Genomic DNA, 20513 nt, shown 5'->3' with positions numbered 1-20513 from the left:
TTAGTAGTTCCTACTCGGCTTCCAGTCTTTTTGGTATAAAAGACCGGTGGTGAGTGGTTCATTCTCCGTCCTGGTCACATGTAGGGAAATCTAAAAAAAATTTGAAAAAACTGTATTGCGAGACATTAGGTGATTATGTTTCACCCTTTTCTTAGGTGGATAGAATCTTACGTTCGGTTGCTCCCGCAGATTTATAATAAAGGGGATATAGTGGTGTTACTACTGACATTAAAATTTATGCCATATAAATCGACTATTGGGTTATTATCGATATGCCTGTTAGCAGTTTACCCCCCAAAAAAATGTCCACACTTTATCCATTAGAAATGTGGCAATCTGATCTGTGTGTTCAAAACAATTGTGTACTAACACCCTCGTACAAATTCACATATAGCTGCATGCGGATGTCTCGCAACCCCAGACTGAAAAAACATACAAAGATACACTGTGTGGTATATGGTAGTACGGTGTGCCTCAACTGTTGCACAGGTCAATAAATTGTTCATTCACATTCACAGGATACATGTAGTAATATAATTTAAAGCAGATTAGCCCAGATGTCCACACTTTAAAGTTAATGCAGCCTATTCTGTATACTTAGAAAAATGCTTTCAAATTTATACAGAGATCATATATATGCTGTACAAAATATGTTACAAAACCAGGCTAGAGAGAAAAGCAAAAATAAACTCTACTCTGTAAGAGGATACTATGTGCTTTTGTTAATACTGACACAGTTAAATTATTCAGACCTATCTGCGGTGTACAAAGTTCTCATACCAAAAAGCACTGGTGTGACAATTTAACCTCCTTGTTATTAATCATATATAGTCTCAACGTTTGGACCTCCAATCATTTGGTCACAATTAAACGTTAGAAATAAGAAAATTAGGTTAATCCGTACTAGACGTGAAAGCCTGTGTGTAGCATTAATAGCGTTCGGGTGAGGCAAGCTTTCCACACATCAGAAAAACATAGTGTGTTAATTATATTTCCTCAATTATACATATTCATAGAATTTGGATGAATATAGGTAACAGTTTTAACTATATCACGGCATAACATATAGACAAACTATATAATCATTTTAGCATGTATCAGTGTTTGACAATTCCCCATGCTTTTAGAAGTGACTTGGCACGAGAGAAAGAAGAAGCAAACAGGGGATTGATCCTGCAACTTCTGCTATCATTCCATCTTGATTAACCTACGCCTATGGTAATCAGCGGATGGAAGATGAGAGAGTGGCCGGGTAATCCACCTGTTAGGAAGGAAGAAAAAGGCCGTTCTGCTGTACCTGTTAGAACGCATGCGGCTACCTGGTGTTCAGAGACATTGCAGGGAGCCGCAGCGCAATGCAGGAATGAGAGTTAGCCGAGTGGATAGGTACCTATATCAGGAGTATAAAGTGAATATTAAAAAAACCCGTATCACGGGCGTGTGGGCTCACAAGCCTCCCACTGGCAGCGGCATCAGCTCCGATTCTGCTGTGGAATGGATAACGCGTTTCACTCGTAAGCTTGTTCACATCCTGTCACATGCAGCATCTGATTACCATAGGCGTAGGTTAATCAAGATGGAATGATAGCAGAAGTTGCAGGATCAATCCCCTGTTTGCTTCTTCTTTCTCTCGTGCCAAGTCACTTCTAAAAGCATGGGGAATTGTCAAACACTGATACATGCTAAAATGATTATATAGTTTGTCTATATGTTATGCCGTGATATAGTTAAAACTGTTACCTATATTCATCCAAATTCTATGAATATGTATAATTGAGGAAATATAATTAACACACTATGTTTTTCTGATGTGTGGAAAGCTTGCCTCACCCGAACGCTATTAATGCTACACACAGGCTTTCACGTCTAGTACGGATTAACCTAATTTTCTTATTTCTAACGTTTAATTGTGACCAAATGATTGGAGGTCCAAATGTTGAGACTATATATTATTAATAACAAGGAGGTTAAATTGTCACACCAGTGCTTTTTGGTTTGAGAACTTTGTACACCACAGATAGGTCTGAATAATTTAACTGTGTCAGTATTAACAAAAGCACATTGTATCCTCTTACAGAGTAGAGTTTATTTTTGCTTTTCTCTCTAGCCTGGTTTTGTAACATATTTTGTACAGCATATATATGATCTCTGTATAAATTTGAAAGCATTTTTCTAAGTATACAGAAAAGGCTGCATTAACTTTAAAGTGTGGACATCTGGGCTAATCTGCTTTAAATTATATTACTACATGTATCCTGTGAATGTGAATGAACAATTTATTGACCTGTGCAACAGTTGAGGCACACCGTACTACCATATACCACACAATGTATCTTTGTATGTTTTTTCAGTCTGGGGTTGCGAGACATCCGCATGCAGCTATATGTGAATTTGTACGAGGGTGTTAGTACACAATTGTTTTGAACACACAGATCAGATTGCCACATTTCTAATGGATAAAGTGTGGACATTTTTTTGGGGGGTAAACTGCTAACAGGCATATCGATAATAACCCAATAGTCGATTTATATGGCATAAATTTTAATGTCAGTAGTAACACCACTATATCCCCTTTATTATAAATCTGCGGGAGCAACCGAACGTAAGATTCTATCCACCTAAGAAAAGGGTGAAACATAATCACCTAATGTCTCCCAATACAGTTTTTTCAAATTTTTTTTAGATTTCCCTACATGTGACCAGGACGGAGAATGAACCACTCACCACCGGTCTTTTATACCAAAAAAACTGGAAGCCGAGTAGGAACTACTAATTAAGATAGGAGGAAACCCTTACAACCAGTGCTATATGCAATTTGAAACCCAAGTAATTGTTTACATTGAAGCTTTGGTCTTTACCAAGCAGTGCCGTTCCAGAAATTTTAGAGTGGATATAATTTACCAAAACTAACACAGGTCCGAATACAATTAGGAGTGTGGATACTAACACTTGTGGGCTCTCACAGCCTAGAAAATACCCACTTTGGGATTAAGTTTTATACCCAATTTAATTGCCAGGCATGATTTCACTGCCGCATTTTTTTGCTGATTACACACAATCTCAGATATTTTAAAAAAAATACTAATAAAAGTTATATTTTATTGACAATATCATTCTCCTGTACAGGTGTAATATATCTAAGAGTGCCCCCAAACAAGAGTCTTCTTTTCTTTCCTTACACTGTGCTATTTCTGACTCTGGGAAGCACCACCAACAAATGAAATTTATCAAGAGATAATTTCTTTTACTAAATAATATGGTAGTTGGTTATAATAATTTTTGAATTAGTCTCCTGTTGAAACTCACCTCCTCTCTTAGGAGGATTTCTTTAGAGACGGGAGCGATCTAGTGCGGTCTGTCTCGCAACCTTTTTTCCTATATCTCTGTTTAGTAAAGAGTCTGCAGAAAATTTTCCTCCCACATAACCAAACATTCCTAAGGAGAAATTTCTCCATTTAAAAGGGAATTGTTCAGATGAACAAACGTAAAATGTCAAAGTGATAGGGCTTTCCATAAGCAGAAGATCTATTATAAAGCAAGAACATCAATCAACTTTACTAACTGGTGATCACTTATTGAATGATCACTCAAAATCAACTGAAAACTTGCAACAAAGCGATCTGAATTGTAGCAAACTGTTGTTTAGAATGGAGAAACAAGACACAATTCAGAAACATTAGCACATTCTTCTCACCAACATAGGCCTCAATAAACATCTGAAAGACACAGTATCCAAAAGTTGAAGGGGATTGCTAAATCTAAGAGACAAACTGGCACACACACTAGACTTCCTGCTAAAAAACAAACAAACATTTAGAATAGGCACTTTTCATTGCAGGACATGCAAAGCTTGTGAATGCATTTTGAAAAATGACTTAGTGATTAACAAATATAGGAATACCATCCCAATTAGAAAATGTATCAATTATTGTGCTATAAATGTGGTCTACTGCATCACTCACAATGATGTACAGGCAGAATATGTGGCCAGGGACTGACGAGAGTTGCAGGTGGCATGGTGTCACTCGGGATCCAGCTACCACTAGGTACTGTGCCTGTACTTCCCCTCTTCCTGTCTATGTACAGTCCCATGCCAGTTGCCACTCTGTGCCATGTTTTACCTTATGCCCCACCATGCTGTGTATTACCTGTGCCATTTGTTACCCTGTGTCTAACTTTGTCATGTGTTGCCTTGTGCCCCCTGTGCTATGTATAACCTTGTGCCATGTGTTGCCCCACTGTTGCCTTCTGCCCCCTGTTTTATGTGTTACCCTGTGCCCCTTGTGCTATATGTTAGCTGGTGTGTCCCCTGTGCCATGTGTTACCCTGTGCCATTTGTTTCATTGGGGCAGATGTATTAAACCTGGCAACAGCATAAGGAAGCGATAAACCAGTGATAAGTGCAAGGTGATAAACATACCAGCCAATCAGCTCCTAACTGGTAATTTACAAATTGGAGCTGATTGGCTGGTGAGTTTATCACCTTGCACTTATCACTGGTTTATCACTTCCTTATGTCTTCTCCAGGTTAATACATCTGCCTCATTGTGCCTTCTGTACCTTGTGCTCCCCTGTTCTATTTATTACCCTGTGACAACTTTGTCATGTGTGACTCTGTGTCCCCCCGTGCTATGTATTACCCTGTGTCCCCTGTGCCATGTGGTTTACTATGCATCCCTGTTCAATGTTTTACCATGTGCCCCTGTGCCATGTGTTACCATGTGTCCCCCTGTACTTTTCTTGTGCAATATGTTACCATGTGCCCCTCTGTGCATTGTATTAGCCTGTGCCTTCCATGCCATGTGTTACCCTAAGCTATGCATTACCCTGTACCCCCTGTGCCATATGTTGCCTTATACCCCCTGTGCTATGTATTGCCTTGTGCCTGTACTCCCTTTTACATCTGTTACATTGTGCCCCACTGTGCCATGTGTTACCCTGTGCCCCCAATTTTATGTATAACCCTGTGCTTTGTGTTACCCTGTGCCCAACTTTGACATGTGTTTCCCCGTGTCCTCCCCATGCTATGTATTACCCTGCACCATGTGTTGCCCCACTGTGCCATGTGTTACCCTGTACCCCTCTGTGCTGTGTATTACCCTATGGTACACTGTGGAGGCAGTGTGATCTGTGAGGGGGGGGGGGCTGTGTGGAGGCAGTATAAATTGTGAGGAGTGGGCACTGTCTGGAGGCAGTGTGATCTGTGAGGAGTTATGTAATTTCATATCAGGATTGTCTGCCTATAAGGCTCTGATTGCTGCCTAGTGCTGTACTGCTTGCAGAGAGAATGGGCTGTATATGAGGTCGGTGGTATCGTACAGACGTAGCTGGGCTCAGCACATGGCATGGGCTGTGTCTGGCTGTGACTATTCGCACCAGCAATCACATAATGTAAAGTATATGGATCGCAAGAGCAAATATATGCATGCGCACACATAAATACATGAGAACTGCTGCAAACGAGTCGCAGACGCACCTAGTTGCAGCAAAGTTGAGCTTTACTACATCTATATGTACAGTTAGTCCATACTTGATAACTTCTGGGCTGCTCTCTCCAGGAGGGAGCAGCCAGGTCAGCTCAGCTTTGGGGTGGTGTGCGGGTGTGGCACATCAAAAGGGGGGGCAGAGGTTGAAAAAATAAGATTTTACTTACCGGTAAATCTATTTCTCGTAGTCCGTAGTGGATGCTGGGGACTCCGTAAGGACCATGGGGAATAGACAGGCTCCGCAGGAGACATGGGCACTTTAAGAAAGAATTTAGATTCTGGTGTGCTCTGGCTCCTCCCTCTATGTCCCTCCTCCAGACCTCAGTAAGAGAAACTGTGCCCGGAAGAGCTGACAGTACAAGGAAAGGATTTTGGTAATCCAGGGCAAGATACATACCAGCCACACCAATCACACCGTATAACTTGTGATAAACTTACCCAGTCAACAGTATGAACAACAACAGAGCATCAGTTCAACCCTGATGCAACAATAACATAGCCCTTATTGCAGCAATAACTATATACAAGTATTGCAGAAGAAGTCCGCACTTGGGACGGGCGCCCAACATCCACTACGGACTACGAGAAATAGATTTACCGGTAAGTAAAATCTTATTTTCTCTAACGTCCTAGTGGATGCTGGGGACTCCGTAAGGACCATGGGGATTATACCAAAGCTCCCAAACGGGCGGGAGAGTGCGGATGACTCTGCAGCACCGATTGAGCAAACACAAGGTCCTCCTCAGCCAGGGTATCAAACTTATAGAACTTTGCAAAAGTGTTTGAACCTGACCAAGTAGCCGCTCGGCACAGCTGTAATGACGAGACCCCTCGGGCAGCCGCCCAAGAAGAGCCCACCTTCCTAGTGAAATGGGCCTTAACTGATTTTGGCAGCGGCAATCCAGCCGCAGAATGAGCCTGCTGGATCGTGTTACAGATCCAGCGAGCAATAGTTTGCTTTGTAGCATCCGCCCCAAGCTTGTTGGAAGCATACAGGATAAACAAAGATTCTGTTTTCCTGACCCTAGCCGTTCTGGCAACATAAACCTTCAAAGCCCTGACCACATCAAGTAACTCGGAATCCTCCAAGTCAGTAGTAGCCACAGGCACCACAATAGGTTGGTTTATATGAAAGGATGAAACCACTTTCGGCAGAAATTGTGGGCGGGTCCGCAATTCTGCTCTAACCGCATGGAAAACCAGATAGGGGCTTTTATGTGACAAAGCCGCTAATTCTGACACACGCCTAGCCGAAGCCAAGGCTAGTAGCATGACCACCTTCCACGTGAGATATTTCAATTCCACCGTTTTGAGTGGTTCAAACCAATGTGATTTCAGGAAACTCAACACCACGTTAAGATCCCAAGGTGCCACTGGAGGCACAAAAGGGGGATGAATATGCAGCACTCCCTTTACAAGCGTCTGAACTTCATGTAGGGAAGCCAGTTCTTTTTTAAAGAAAAATGGATAGGGACGAAATCTGGACCTTAATGGAACCCAATTTTAGGCCCAAACTCACTCCCGACTGTAGGAAGTGAAGGAAACGGCCCAGCTGGAATTCCGTAGGGGCATTCCTGGCCTCACACCAAACAACATATTTTCGCCATATACGGTGATAATGTTGAGCCGTCACGTCCTTCCTAGCCTTTATCAGCGTAGGAATGACCTCACCCGGAATGCCTTATTCTGCTAGGATCCGGCGTTCAACCGCCATGCCGTCAGACGCAGCCGCGGTAAGACTTGGAACAGACAGGGCCCCTGTTGCAACATGTCCTGTCTTAGAGGCAGAGGCCATGGGTCCTCTGTGAGCATTTCTTGCAGATCTGGATACCAAGTCCTTCTTGGCCAATCCGGAACAATGAGTATTGTTCTCACTCCTCTTTTTCTTATGATTCTCAGCACCTTATGAGAGGAAGAGGAGGAAATACATAGACCGACTGGAACACCCACGGTGACACCAGTGCGTCCACAGCTATCGCCTGAGGGTCTCATGACCTGGCGCAATACCTCTGTAGCTTTTTGTTGAGGCGGGATGCCATCACGTCCACCTGTGGCAGTTCCCACCGACCTGCAATCTGCGTGAAGACTTCTTAATGAAGTCCCCCCTCTCCCGGGTGGAGGTCGTGCCTGCTGAGGAAGTCTGCTTCCCAGCTGTCCACTACCGGGATGAACACTGCTGACAGTGCGCTTACGTGATTCTCCGCCCAGTGAAGAATTCTGGTGGCTTCTGACTGAATCAGAACCGGTTGGTCGCGAAGCAGGGTCTCCGCTTGACGTAGGGCGTTGTATACGGCCCTTAATTCCAGGATGGTGATGTGAAGGCAAGTCTCCTGACTTGACCACAGACCTTGGAAATTCCTTCCCTGTGCGACTGCTCCCCACTCTCGGAGGCTTGCATCCGTGGTCACCAGGACCCAGTCCTGAATGCCGAATCTGCGGCCCTCGAGAAGGTGAGCACTCTGCAGCCACCACAGGAGAGACACCCTGGCCCTGGGGAATAGGGTGATTAACCGATGCATCTGTAGATGTGATCCGGACCACTTGTCCAGTAAGTCCCATTGAAAAGGTCCTCGCATGGAACCTGCCGAAGGGAATGGCCTCTTATGATGCCACCATCCTTCCCAGGACTCAAGTGCAGTGATGCACTGACACCTGTTTTGGTTTGAATAGGTTCCTGACCAGTGTCATGAGCTCCTGAGCTCTCTCTATCGGGAGATAAACCCTTTTCTAGTCTGTGTCTAGAATCATGCCTAGGAAAGGCAGATGAGCCGTAGGAACCAACTGCGACTTTGGAATATTTAGAATCCAGCCGTGTTGCCATTACACTTCCAGAGAAAGTGATACGCTGTTCAGCAACTGCTCTCTTAATCTCGCTTTAATGAGGAAATCGTCCAAGTACTGGATAACTGTGACACCTTGCTTCCGCAGGAGCACCATCATTTCCGCCATTACCTTGGTGAAGATTGTCGGGGCCGTGGGGAGACCAAACGGCAACGTCTGAAATTGGTAATGACAATCCTGTACTGCAAATCTGAGGTACACCTGATGAGCTGGATAAATGGGGACATGAAGGTATGCATCCTTTATGTCCAGAGACACCATAAAATCTCCCCCTTTCAGGCTTGCGATGACCGCTCTTAGCGATTCCATCTTGAACTTGAACCTTTTCAGGTATATGTTCAGGGATTTTAAATTCAATATGGGTCTGACCGAACCGTCCGGTTTCGGGACTACAACATGGTCGAATAATAACCCTCTCCTGGTTGAAGGAGGGGAACCTTGACCACCACCTGTTGAAGATACAATTTGTGAATTGCAGTTAACACTATTTCCCTCTCGTGGGGGGAAGCCGACAGGGCCGTCGGTGAGGGGCATCTCCTTAAAGTCCAGCTTGTATCCCTGAGACACAATATCAATTGCCCAGGTATCCAACAGGGAGTGAACCCACTTGTGGCTGAAATTACGAAGACGTGCCCCCACCGGGCCTAGCTCCGCCTGTGGAGCCCCAGCGACATGCGGTGGATTTTGTAGAGGCCGGGGAGGACTTCTGTTCCTGGGAACTAGCTGTGTTGTGCAGCTTCTTTCCTCTGCCCCTGCCTCTGGCAAGAAAGGACGCACCTCGGACTTTCTTGTTTCTTTGTGATCGAAAGGCTGCATTTGATAATGTCGTACTTTCCTAGGCTGTGCAGGAATATAAGGCAAAAGATCAGAATTACCAGCTATAGCTGTGGAGACCAGGTCCGAGATCCCTTCTCCACACATTCCTCAGCCTTCCATATGCCTTTTAAGTCGGCATCACCTGTCCATTGCATATTCTACAGGACACGTCAAGCAGAAATCAACATAGCGTTGACTCTAGAACCCAGTAGACTAATGTCTCTTTGGGCATGTTTTATATATATATATATATATAGGTAGCGGTTGTGGTTCGGCACTCTCTAGTAGGGGTGTAGTTACTTGCTGCGGTGCCCTCTGGGGATCAAAGGCAAGATCCGATATAGTGGAAAGGAAATCAGCGGCACTCAGCAGACTGTTGTAAAGTAAAAAAGTCTTTAATATATCTTAAGACAGCATCTTTAATATATATATATATACATACTAGGGTCTCAATATCTGCTGATAAGGTACCTGACCACGCTGCTACAGCGCTATAAACCCATGCCGACACAATCGCCGGTCTGAGTAGTGTACCAGAATGTGCACGCTATCTGCAGGATCCCTGAGGATAGCTGTTAAGTCAGGGCTACCTTTCGGGCAAACGTGACACCCTAGGGGAAGATTCCCATTGTATCCTGGCCCTAGTAGGGAAAGGATACTCCCTGAGAATTGTTTGTGGGAAACTGCAGTCTCTTGTCTGGAGATTCCCGCTCTTTTTCATCATGAGAGGAGGGAAATTTACCTCAGCTTTCTTCCCCTTAAACATGTGTACCCTTGTGTCAGGGACAGATGAGTCATCAGTGATATGCAAATCATCTTTTATTACAATAATCATATGTAAAATACTTTCCTGCCATTTTGGCTGTAACTTTGCATTATCGTAGTCGACACTGGAGTCAGACCCTGTGTCGATATCAGTGTCTATTATTTTGGATAGTGATCATTGAGAGACTCTGAAGGTCTCTGTGACATAGGGACAGACATGGGTAGATTCCCTGTCTGTTCTCTAATCTTTTGTGCAATAAATTTACCTTAGCACTTAATTTCACATATCCAATCAGGTGTCTGCGTTGTCGACGGAGACACCCCTCACACACACATTTGCTCCATCTTCTACTGCCTTTTACCTTAGACATGTCGACACACACGTACCGACACACCACACACTCAGGGAATGCTCATCTGAAGACAATTCCCCCACAAGGCCCTTTGGAGAGACAGAGAGAGAGTATGCCAGCACACACCCCAGCGCTATTAACCCAGGAATAACACAGTAACTTAATGTTAACCCAGTAGCTGCTGTTTATATTGATTTTTGCGCCTAATTATGTGCCCCCCCCCTCTCTTTTTACCCTCTTCTACCGTGTATCTGCAGGGGAGAGGCTGGGGAGCTTCCTCTCTGCGGTGCTGTGGAGAAAAAACATGGCGCTGGTGAGTGCTGAGAAAGAAGCCCCGCCCCCTCGACGGCGGGCTTCTGTCCCGCTTAAATATACATTTTCTTGGCGGGGGCTCATACATATATACAGTGCCCAACTGTATATTGTGCAAACTTTTGCCAAAGAGGTCCTAATTGCTGCCCAGGGCCCCCCCCCCCTGCTCCCTGCACCCTTACAGTGACCGGAGTATGTGGGTGTGTGTGGGAGCAATGGCGCACAGCTGCAGTGCTGTGCGCTACCTCAGTGATGACTGGAGTCTTCTGCCGCCGATTTCGAAGTCTTCTTGCTTCTTATGCTCACCCGGCTTCTGTATTCCGGCTCTGCGAAGGGGACGGCGGCGCGGCTCTGGGATCGGACGACGAGGGTGAGATCCTGTGTACGATCCCTCTGGAGCTAATGGTGTCCAGTAGCCTAAGAAACAGGACCTATCTGCAGAGAGTAGGGCTGCTTCTCTCTCCCCAGTCCCACGATGCAGGGAGTCTGTTGCCAGCAGAGCTCCCTGAAAATAAAAAAACCTAACAAAATACTTTCTTACAGCAAGCTCAGGAGAGCTCACTGAACAGCACCCAGCTCGTCCGGGCACAGATTCAAACTGAGGTCTGGAGGAGGGACATAGAGGGAGGAGCCAGAGCACACCAGAATCTAAATTCTTTCTTAAAGTGCCCATGTCTCCTGCGGAGCCCGTCTATTCCCCATGGTTCTTACGGAGTCCCCAGCATCCACTAGGACGTTAGAGAAATGTAAAGGAGGCATTAGGGGGCATAGGGACTGCGATCACGTCATTGTAGCCATGCCCCTGCTTTACAATGCTGACATTACCAGCATTATACAGCAGGGGGTGTGGCAATGATGACGCAATTCACCCAGAATCCCATTATCGGCACCTGGACTGCCCACTTGGAGTCAGGAGACTGTTCTTATGGTAGACCAGGAGGGCCATCTGATTTATGAGAGCCTTCTGGCCATTCTGGAAGAGTAGGCAAGTATGAGTAAATAGTGCTCTGATACTAGTCAGTACCTCATGAGCCACTGACCTCACTGCACGTCACATGTCTAGAATAGATAAGTCACATGTTCTAACTTACCCTAGTATCATTTTGCAGTTTTTTTTTATTTTCTGACTGTTAACGTATTTTAATAAAATAAAATAGTAACGCCGCAACCTCAAAATAATAAGATATGCACAGCAGTAAAACGGGTGCACATAAATATTTGTCATTTTTATTAAGTGACAATAAATGGGAGTGAACAAAAATATAAAAAAATGTATTTAATCTCTGTAACTGAATACATTGGGGCAGCATCACCTCTGCCCCACATCATCTGCATTTGGCTGGTAGGGACCCTAGAACAACATTCTGCAGCCATTAGTCCTACTTCAGAGCTGCCCCCAGAGCCGGATTAAGGGGGGGGCCCGGGGGGTATGTACCCCGGGCCCCCGTTCCTAAAAGGGCCCCCCGCCGCAGATCGGAGCTCTTACCGATCTGCGGCGCTGCGCTGCATTTCCGGCTCCCGTATGGTTGCCCTGGCAACCTAACACCTGAGCCGTGGCTCCGGCGCCGCCTATCAGTACAGGACAGCTGAGCGACGGCTCAGCTGTCCAATAGTGTAACAGCCTGCGGCTCAGTCACCGTCTGAGCGCGCAGGCTGTATGAGAAAATGTAGTGTAGGGGGAGTGATGGGGGAACTGTCCTGGAGCGGAACTCTGAGTTCGGAGGCAGCTGGGAGCTCTGGGGAGAAGCAGAGGTAGGAGTGTGTGCCTGTGTGTGTTATTAGAACATAAAGTATTAGAGCTGAAATATGAATTATAAATATCTAACACTGTTTAAAAATGAAAAAAAAAAATATATATATATATATATATTTAATATATATATATATATATTTTATATATATAATTTCTTTTTTTACTTTTTTTTTTTTGGGGGGGGGGGCTTTCTATTTTGTCAGTCCCGGGCCCCACCATTTCCGATGGCAGCCCTGTATATATATGTATATATATATATATATATATATATATATATGTATATATATATATATATATATGGGTCTGGAAAGGTGGCACTCACGAGACTGATATTGAGGTGAACAACGGTGCAATTTAATCCAGACAGACAGACTGCACCAAGCTGTCAGGAAGGCACCAGAGCACCTTCAGTGTAAAGCCGACATCAGGGGAGTGCCGGATTCAGTTCTTTGTGTATATGTATATATATATATAAAAATATATATTTGCCTGCCTCACTCTTAGGGGCCCCGCTGTTTGATGTGCCCTGGGCCCCCCATAGCCTTAATCCTGCTCTGGCTGCCCCGAGTTGTTGTTTCTTTGGAGATGCTCCGGGAATAGCCTATGAAGCCTGTAGAATTGCTGAGAACTGTACTTCCTAGTGCTGTCACATTGCAAAGAGTGTATCTGATTGTAAACCAAAATAGCTGAACTTTAATTTTAATGCACTTCTACTTTAGTAGCAGTAATAAGTGACTGCACCCCTTCTCACTAAACTAATTCATAGAACCAGTACAGCACTATTAGCCAATAACTACTACAATTGGCGTTACTAGCCTTGGTGACACCCGGTGCAGATGAAAGACCACACCCTAAAAAGGGGGTGTCACTTCACAGGAAGGGGTGTGGCTTCATATGAAGGGACATCTTTATCACTCTGGGCATTCCAGGAGATGCTGGGCTGCTTCTGGAGACTGTCTGTCTGCACAGGGCCGTCTTTTCCATTGGGCTTAATGGACAGGGGTACCAGATTTTTTAAATTCAGCCCTGGGGAACCGGAGACGTCCGACTTCAAAGCAGCAGTCCCCATCTGAGCCTGTTAATTGCTCTTACTGTCCAGATGTCTCCGGTTCTGTCTGACCTAGAATTTTTCTGAGGATATAATCCAAAAGCTGGATTCTCCCCTTTTGATGGACATGGCAGCTTGTCTCTACTATGCCCAGAAGCGGAGATATAAGCCTTTCAGCAGCCGGTCCCTGCTTCAGCTTCACACACCTATTTTTGTTGGTAGATTGTTATTACTCCTGAACCCCTATCCCCAAGACCCTTCTGAAAGATGGGACTCTCTAGTTTTTTATCGCATTGAAAGCTAAGAAATCCACCACCAGGAACCAGAGATATTTGTGGTCAAGCAAGTAGCCTTCCCACCAGAAAATGATGAATATTAAGCCTACTCCACTATCCATCCCTCCTCCTGCATTATAAACACCCCCAGACACCCTGGAAGTCATGTACCTGGGCGCCTTGATTCAGCTTAATGCCCCTCTTCTACAGTTTAGTGTTCTCTCTCCCACCCCATCTCACTAAAACACTTCCCCATCCATGCAGTAAAGGAGTAATTAGCAGAAATTACTGCTCCAGGTCCTGTTTGCTGAGTGGAAGATAGTGCACCCCGTACAACCCGCAAGACATCACAGCCACCAATAGCAACCCCCACCACTGGAGGATTGGTAGGGGCACCAGTGCATTGCTTTGCCCAGGGGCCTACATTGCTGTTAAGATGGCCCTGTGTCTGCAGTGCCAGCTCCTATACTGTAACAGGAGCCAAGTGCTACGCGTAATTATTCAGTGCAGAACTCTGCTCCTGTCACTAAGGCAAAGCAGGCATTTTGGTGTCACCCCTTGGCGGGTGACCCCTCGTTGCAACCTGCACCTCCACAGTAATGTCACCTACTACAGCTACTACGTAATGTCATCTACTACTACTACTACTAATAATATTAATAATATACTTTTTTCTTCTCCGCTTAATCATGTCTTCCTTGGAAGTCTGAGTACCAGGGAAAGCCACCATGCAATTTTGGATTACTTTTCTGCATAAAACAAAATTTAAGATATGTTCCTGCGCACTCCCTTTGTTGCTTGATGTGGGGTCGTATCCTGATGTGTCACCACACACACCAAAAGGGGGAATTGACAAAATATGGGTTTGGATAGGATCCCACTTATGGCGCAAAGATGTGATAACGGTGGTATTTTACCGTAATGTTCACTGTTCATCAATTTCACTGGGAAAGTCCGTCAATTTCACAATGAATGGTCCATGTGCAGTTTCACTGTTGTGCTGAGTTGTATAACATCCATAATGCTGATGTAGTTGTGGCATATGAACCAGAAATTGCTTTTAAGAAATGTTATCAATAAATTTACATTAATCCTCATACATCCCTTCGTGTTTGTGCTTAAAACTGAGCAAAATACGAATTTGAGGACGACAAACAGGCTTGCTGAGAAAGAAACCGTTACATGAAAGAACGGCGTCTCTTGAAGTAAGCACTGATGTGAGCATCACATATAGATGAATCTTACCTTGAACGTCTGTGGCATGATAAAAATCGGATAGAAGAGGTGTTTACAGAGGCTATAAAGAAACCTTTATACGTTTTGTCTTGAGTGTATGAAAGTAAGCACACATGTGAGGAGCATTTGTACACCATCTACACTGGGGTGAACCTTACAGATACCATTGCACTTCCCGAATAACCATAGTCGAAGGAATCCGGGCAGAAGTCACCCCATTTTACCATCTTTTCTGGGAATTGAAATTGAACTTTTGTATATCCATTGTGCTTTTTTCACATATCGCATAATGGAATTGAACTTTTCTGCATAGTCTGTATGGATGTACTGTACAAGTATTGTATGTTTATATTAGAACTCCTTTGAATGTATACTGTACCTTCTAAATATAAAGATGATTGGGTTGCATGATGCCCATCATTGCATCACAATATAATTTAGCAATTACTACTTTCATTTAACATTTACATAATTATTTACACTCACCATATGGAGCCAAGTAAACAATTTCTGTCCGCTTGCTTTCTAAGATTATTATGTTATCCTCACAAAGTGCATTTGATACTGATGCTGTGAACCCAGGATGCAGGCGAAGATTAATAACCCTATAATTTTCTATTAGTGTTTCCTACGAATGATACAAAAATAAGGAAATATCCATCATCAAACACACTATAAGTACTTGATCTTATGATCTTTGCAGTATGTACTAAACATTTTTAATATACAAGGAGACAATAATGGGTGAATGGCGCTCATAATAATAATACTCCCCTGTAATTTCTTTGTATTCAGTTTCTCAGGTTGATTGTGCTTCAATATTACATACATAGGGAGAGAAAGAACAACACAAAATCGTGTAATACTGTTTGAACATTATTTAAAACAATAGCCACAATGTGAATTTATAGTAATATACACTCATGAATGTAATCCACCACTTTTGGAATAAATTAATGGGGCTGCCCCCCACACAAAGCACTCACAACTGGAGGCTGATAATCAGGTGTATCAAAATTAATCAGATTTATACCACCATCCGCAGTATGAGAATAATTTGGGGTTACCCCAACACAGTTCACTCATGGTGTTCCACTTGAAAGATGGCATATACAGTAGTATGGTCTTTATAAGGCGTACTCCTAAAACACCTTCATAAGGTCCCTATATGTACCAGAGGTTTATAAAAAAAATCTAAAGTAAAAAAAACTTCAAACATTTATTAATGCAGAAAAACAGTGTTAAAAAACAGATATGTGGAACTCACACCCAGCCAGGAACAGGTTCTAAACAGAATAAATTGAAAAAAGAAAGGATCCTTACAATTTACATTAAGTCCGTTCTGACGGGATGTAGTTGGATTCCCGGCGGTCGGAATCCTGATGGTCAAAATACCAACACCGGAATCCCGACCACCAGAATGCCAGCAGCACTGCCATAGCTATTCCCACTCCTGGGGTGTCCACGGCACCCATGGAGTGGAAATAGAATCTCTGGTGAGCAAAGCGAGCCACCGAGCCCACAGCGCTGCGAGCATAGCGAGCTCGCAAGGTGCTTCGTTCCACTCACCCACCCTGATGGTATTCTGACGGTCGGGATTCCGGCGGCGGTATTTTGACCACTGGGATTCTGACTGACAGGGTCCCGTACCCAACCCATTCTGACAAGTGGGAAGGAGTCTATAAGTGTAGCCAGCAGTCCACACCAATGCGTTTTGAACCCTGTGGTCCTTTCTCAAGGTTTACTGTGGCTCTGGCTTAAAAAGTTCTATATACCCTAAGGAATTAGTAATTAACCAATCACAAACTTCCTTAAATGCTATAACATGCATATTATATACTGTAAAACCAGCTACACTCTTCCAATTATTGTGTCTGGCGGGACTTTGCCAGGAAACACAATGGAAACTGCATACAAAGAAATTACAGGGGAGTATTATTATTATTATTATTATTATTATTATTATTATTGTTATTATAATACCAGAATGCTGTTCACCCATTATTGTCTCCTTGTATACTTTGTTTAGAGTTTTTTGGTGAAAACTATGTTATATTGGTGTGTTTGGCCCCATTGGTTTTGCATTGGCTGAATTGGTACCTAATTTTGTAATTTTTGTAAACATTTTTAAAGGGATACTATTAACATTATTTCCACTTCTCCCCTTACAGAACTGCATTAGGATGATTGGCTAATCACTAACAGTGGGTGGAGTCACTACTGATGAGAACCATTATAGCTGAATGGGTTTCAGCTGATTTACCTTACTCCATATGCCAAACCAACAAGACCTAAAAAAGCAAAGGTTTGAATCATAAGAATCCTAACAATGTGTGAAATGTCCAAAGAAACATTCAAAACAGTATCTATGCACCCACTTCAGGACAGGAACAGAGACAGAAAGACAGACACTCAATCAGACATATGTATACATGTGAACACATTTCAATTTATTAAATGTAAAAACTCTTTGTAAGGTTCTCAGGACCTAGGGGTGCCATGAAAAAAAATCTGATACTCTAGGACACCGTGATTCAAAAAAGTTTGAGAACCATTGCACTAGACTGTGAGATATTAGAATCTATACATGTACAGTTTACCATCCAATATGTATTTTTTCTTCTATCCTTTTGTAGCTTCCGGGACACATAACAGACAGTGATGTAAGGACTTATGTCCTCATTTCATGGAATAATCATCTGCATAGTTATTAAGTAACTGATCATCATTTATAAAATAGTTAATAATATTGTGTTGAGATAATGAAATTAGGATTATCATATTATTGTGAAATGGTACGTACTAAATTGTACCCATAATAATTTACGTTATTATCACTGAACTCTATCAATAAACCACTTACACAGCATCAAACTCTAAATACATCTTAATGAACAAAACAACATTTTATTGAATAACAAATAAATGTAAAACTTTGGTTACCGTTAGCCATGTTGTTTTATCCAGAAATTGATAAGAAAAATTATAGCAAACATCAAACTTCACTGTTTCAGCAGTTACCTCTGGACCCCATGTAAGATTGGCAGAATTTAAGCCGTAAACAGATATCTTAACATCAGGCTGTTTAAGACAAACTGTAAACAAATTACAAATACTTTATTAATAATAATAATAATAATAATAATAATAATACTATCATCTAGTATACATTTATCTATTTATAAGCCCATACAAGAAGTAGTTTAGAATAATATTTGTATTTTATTTATTAATTCTGATTACATTTAATTATATACATTTGTAATTTTAATTAGAGATCACAAGATAAAATTAAAATGAACAATTCACTGAAGCAAATTAGCATTTTGCTAGTAAAACATTGTTTCCTAAAATAATCTTTATATAACTACTGTATGTTACTGTATTTTACAGCTCTAAATTGACTGTCTCAGAGTTTCCCTGGTATATCTGTAATTGGATTATTCAGGTCATTTTTTTAGGACGTTTCTTGTTCTGAAAATGTATAAATGTTCAAATGTAAGGAAAGCCTGTGATTCACATTTGATGAATAAATAATTAATTAAATTTTATTAACTTTTTATTGTGATCAACAGTTGTGTATATTAAAAAAAGATAAATACTTGACCGGAATTCACAGAGCTGTATTTTTATATATTTATTTTTTAAACCATGGAACATCGATTTTAGCTTTCCCTACCAAAAAGTAGGACTCACTATACAGCAGTTTGATGGGTCAAAACTAAAACTAAATGTTGTCATTTATAAAACTCATAAACACATGTGGATTAGGCTAAATCTTAGGACAGTCTAAAAAAAAGATTGGGAACATTTGGTTCTACAGTACTTTATATTCTTGAGCAGCCCAGTGATACTCCATATCAAGATGGTCCTTTTTGGAAAGGGCCTTTCCTAATTCACCGGCCTGAAAGACCAGTACTAAGTAGCACTAGTTACCTTCTGTTTCCCTTTGAAGTGGGTAGCAGGATAATAGTTAAAACTGTTTAAATGTTTACTTAATATTAAACTAGTAAAACAGAGGTCCCTTCCTGAATAAATAATACATAGTGCCCAAGATAAGTTAATAAATATTGATTAAAATTAAATTAATTGACTCTTCAATGTTTCGGTTATTAAATACTTTCCATCACTCTTCCTATTTTGCTGATACAATGTTGCCCATTGAGAGAAATTAAAATAAACCTCAAACATTTACTGTTCCTGAAGAGATCCTAATGCAAAATGAGTTAATGTAAGGTACAGTAATAACCCTTTTCCACTAGCTCAAAAAACACGGGTAAATGCACCCTGGTCAAGTGACCCGTGAATCCTACCTGGGTAGCTACCTGGGTAGGACACAGGAATGATCCAGGTAGGGTTGTAGTGTAAACGGAAGCCGTGTCGATGTGACATGGCTCCCGTTTACACTGTATGGAAGAGCGGCGCTGGGAGATCGTGTGATCTCCCAGCACCGCCCCTGCCGCGTCACTAGCAGTGTCACCAACCCGGCAATATCCTGGGATGGTGACTGCTGGTGGGAAAGGGGCCATCGATTCGGGTCGCAGCCGGGTAGCACCCGTGTCAGGCTCCCAGCTGCGTCCCGCATCGTAATGGAAAATGGGTATACGTCACTTTCCTTAAAGATAGACATGCACACCATGGTTTATTTACATAAACTCTTCATCTATTGTTCTCAGCTGCAATACAATACAGAGAACAATACAGCAGGGGATTAAGTCATTACAGCAGGGGATTAAGTCCGACTGCCCAGTCTCAGTTAATCCTATTAAAGGTCAAGAAAAACGTGGACCCATTTGTACTGTACTGTATCAGAGGAAGTCTTTCATATGTGATGTATCTACATATCCCTCATGAATCAGGCCCAAAGCTGGACAGCACTGAGCTGTTACAGAAGCAGATGGAGGAGGTTTGTTTTGCATTTAATTTTTTTTCACACTTTCTGAAAGGACAGGATAACTGAAACAACATTGGTATGAGCTATCTTGTCACAAACAGCCACCTCTTTTTCTATGATAAGATAAAAACATTTTGCTATTCCTAATGCACACTGAGTGAGAAATAACACTACATAATAATCAGATAATACAGAGATCTTAGTTGCATATATATCTGCAGATATAGGGTTAAGCCCCCAGACCAAATGGCAAGGTGTCTCTGTCACTGGGGGTCCCTAATACTAGGTGTGGGTCCGGGGTGCAGGACCCCATCATGTCAGCACAGGCTGGCTACCCCAGGGCAGCACACAGGTGAAAATTAGTAAGGGTTAATAAGAAGCACATAAGTGCTATGTAAGTGAGGTGTGATTAAAATAATACAAAAATATATACAATGTGATAGGGAATATCATAAGTGTTAATAAAGTGTTAGGGTGTGCCAACCTGAAGCAGCACAGCCATACCAACACAGGGAAAATTGCACCCCAAACCCACCCCATAAATAATGACAAATATGTCTGGGTCTAATAGCCCAGTGTAAGGCCACATGATAATCGCTCCTACAGCATTTGAGAGGCAGCTTATCAGGAGACACCCCTAGCTTCTCCAATGGCACTCTGGAGTCAGCAACCCCTCCTAATGCTGACCCATCCATGCCTCTCTGAAATACAATGCACATTTATTGGCAAACTGC

At 42.7% G+C, this 20513-nt stretch overlaps 1 protein-coding gene across 1 annotated transcript in view; it reads right to left on the bottom strand.

Moving 5' to 3' along the window:
* The window catches only part of LOC135051286 (interleukin-5 receptor subunit alpha-like), a 118984-nt gene that overhangs the window by 76431 nt on the left and 22040 nt on the right, over positions 1 to 20513 (bottom strand). The window contains exons 3-4 of the mRNA XM_063957354.1: positions 17829 to 17980; positions 15372 to 15513 (exon numbers count right to left, since the gene is read on the bottom strand). Of these exons, the coding sequence (XP_063813424.1) occupies positions 15372 to 15513; positions 17829 to 17980 (294 nt within the window). The remainder of the gene's footprint in view (positions 1 to 15371; positions 15514 to 17828; positions 17981 to 20513) is intronic.

Source organism: Pseudophryne corroboree, chromosome 2 (genome assembly GCF_028390025.1).
Source record: "Pseudophryne corroboree isolate aPseCor3 chromosome 2, aPseCor3.hap2, whole genome shotgun sequence".
Lineage (NCBI taxonomy): Eukaryota > Metazoa > Chordata > Amphibia > Anura > Myobatrachidae > Pseudophryne > Pseudophryne corroboree.
This window is presented reverse-complemented; position numbering and strand designations above follow the sequence as displayed.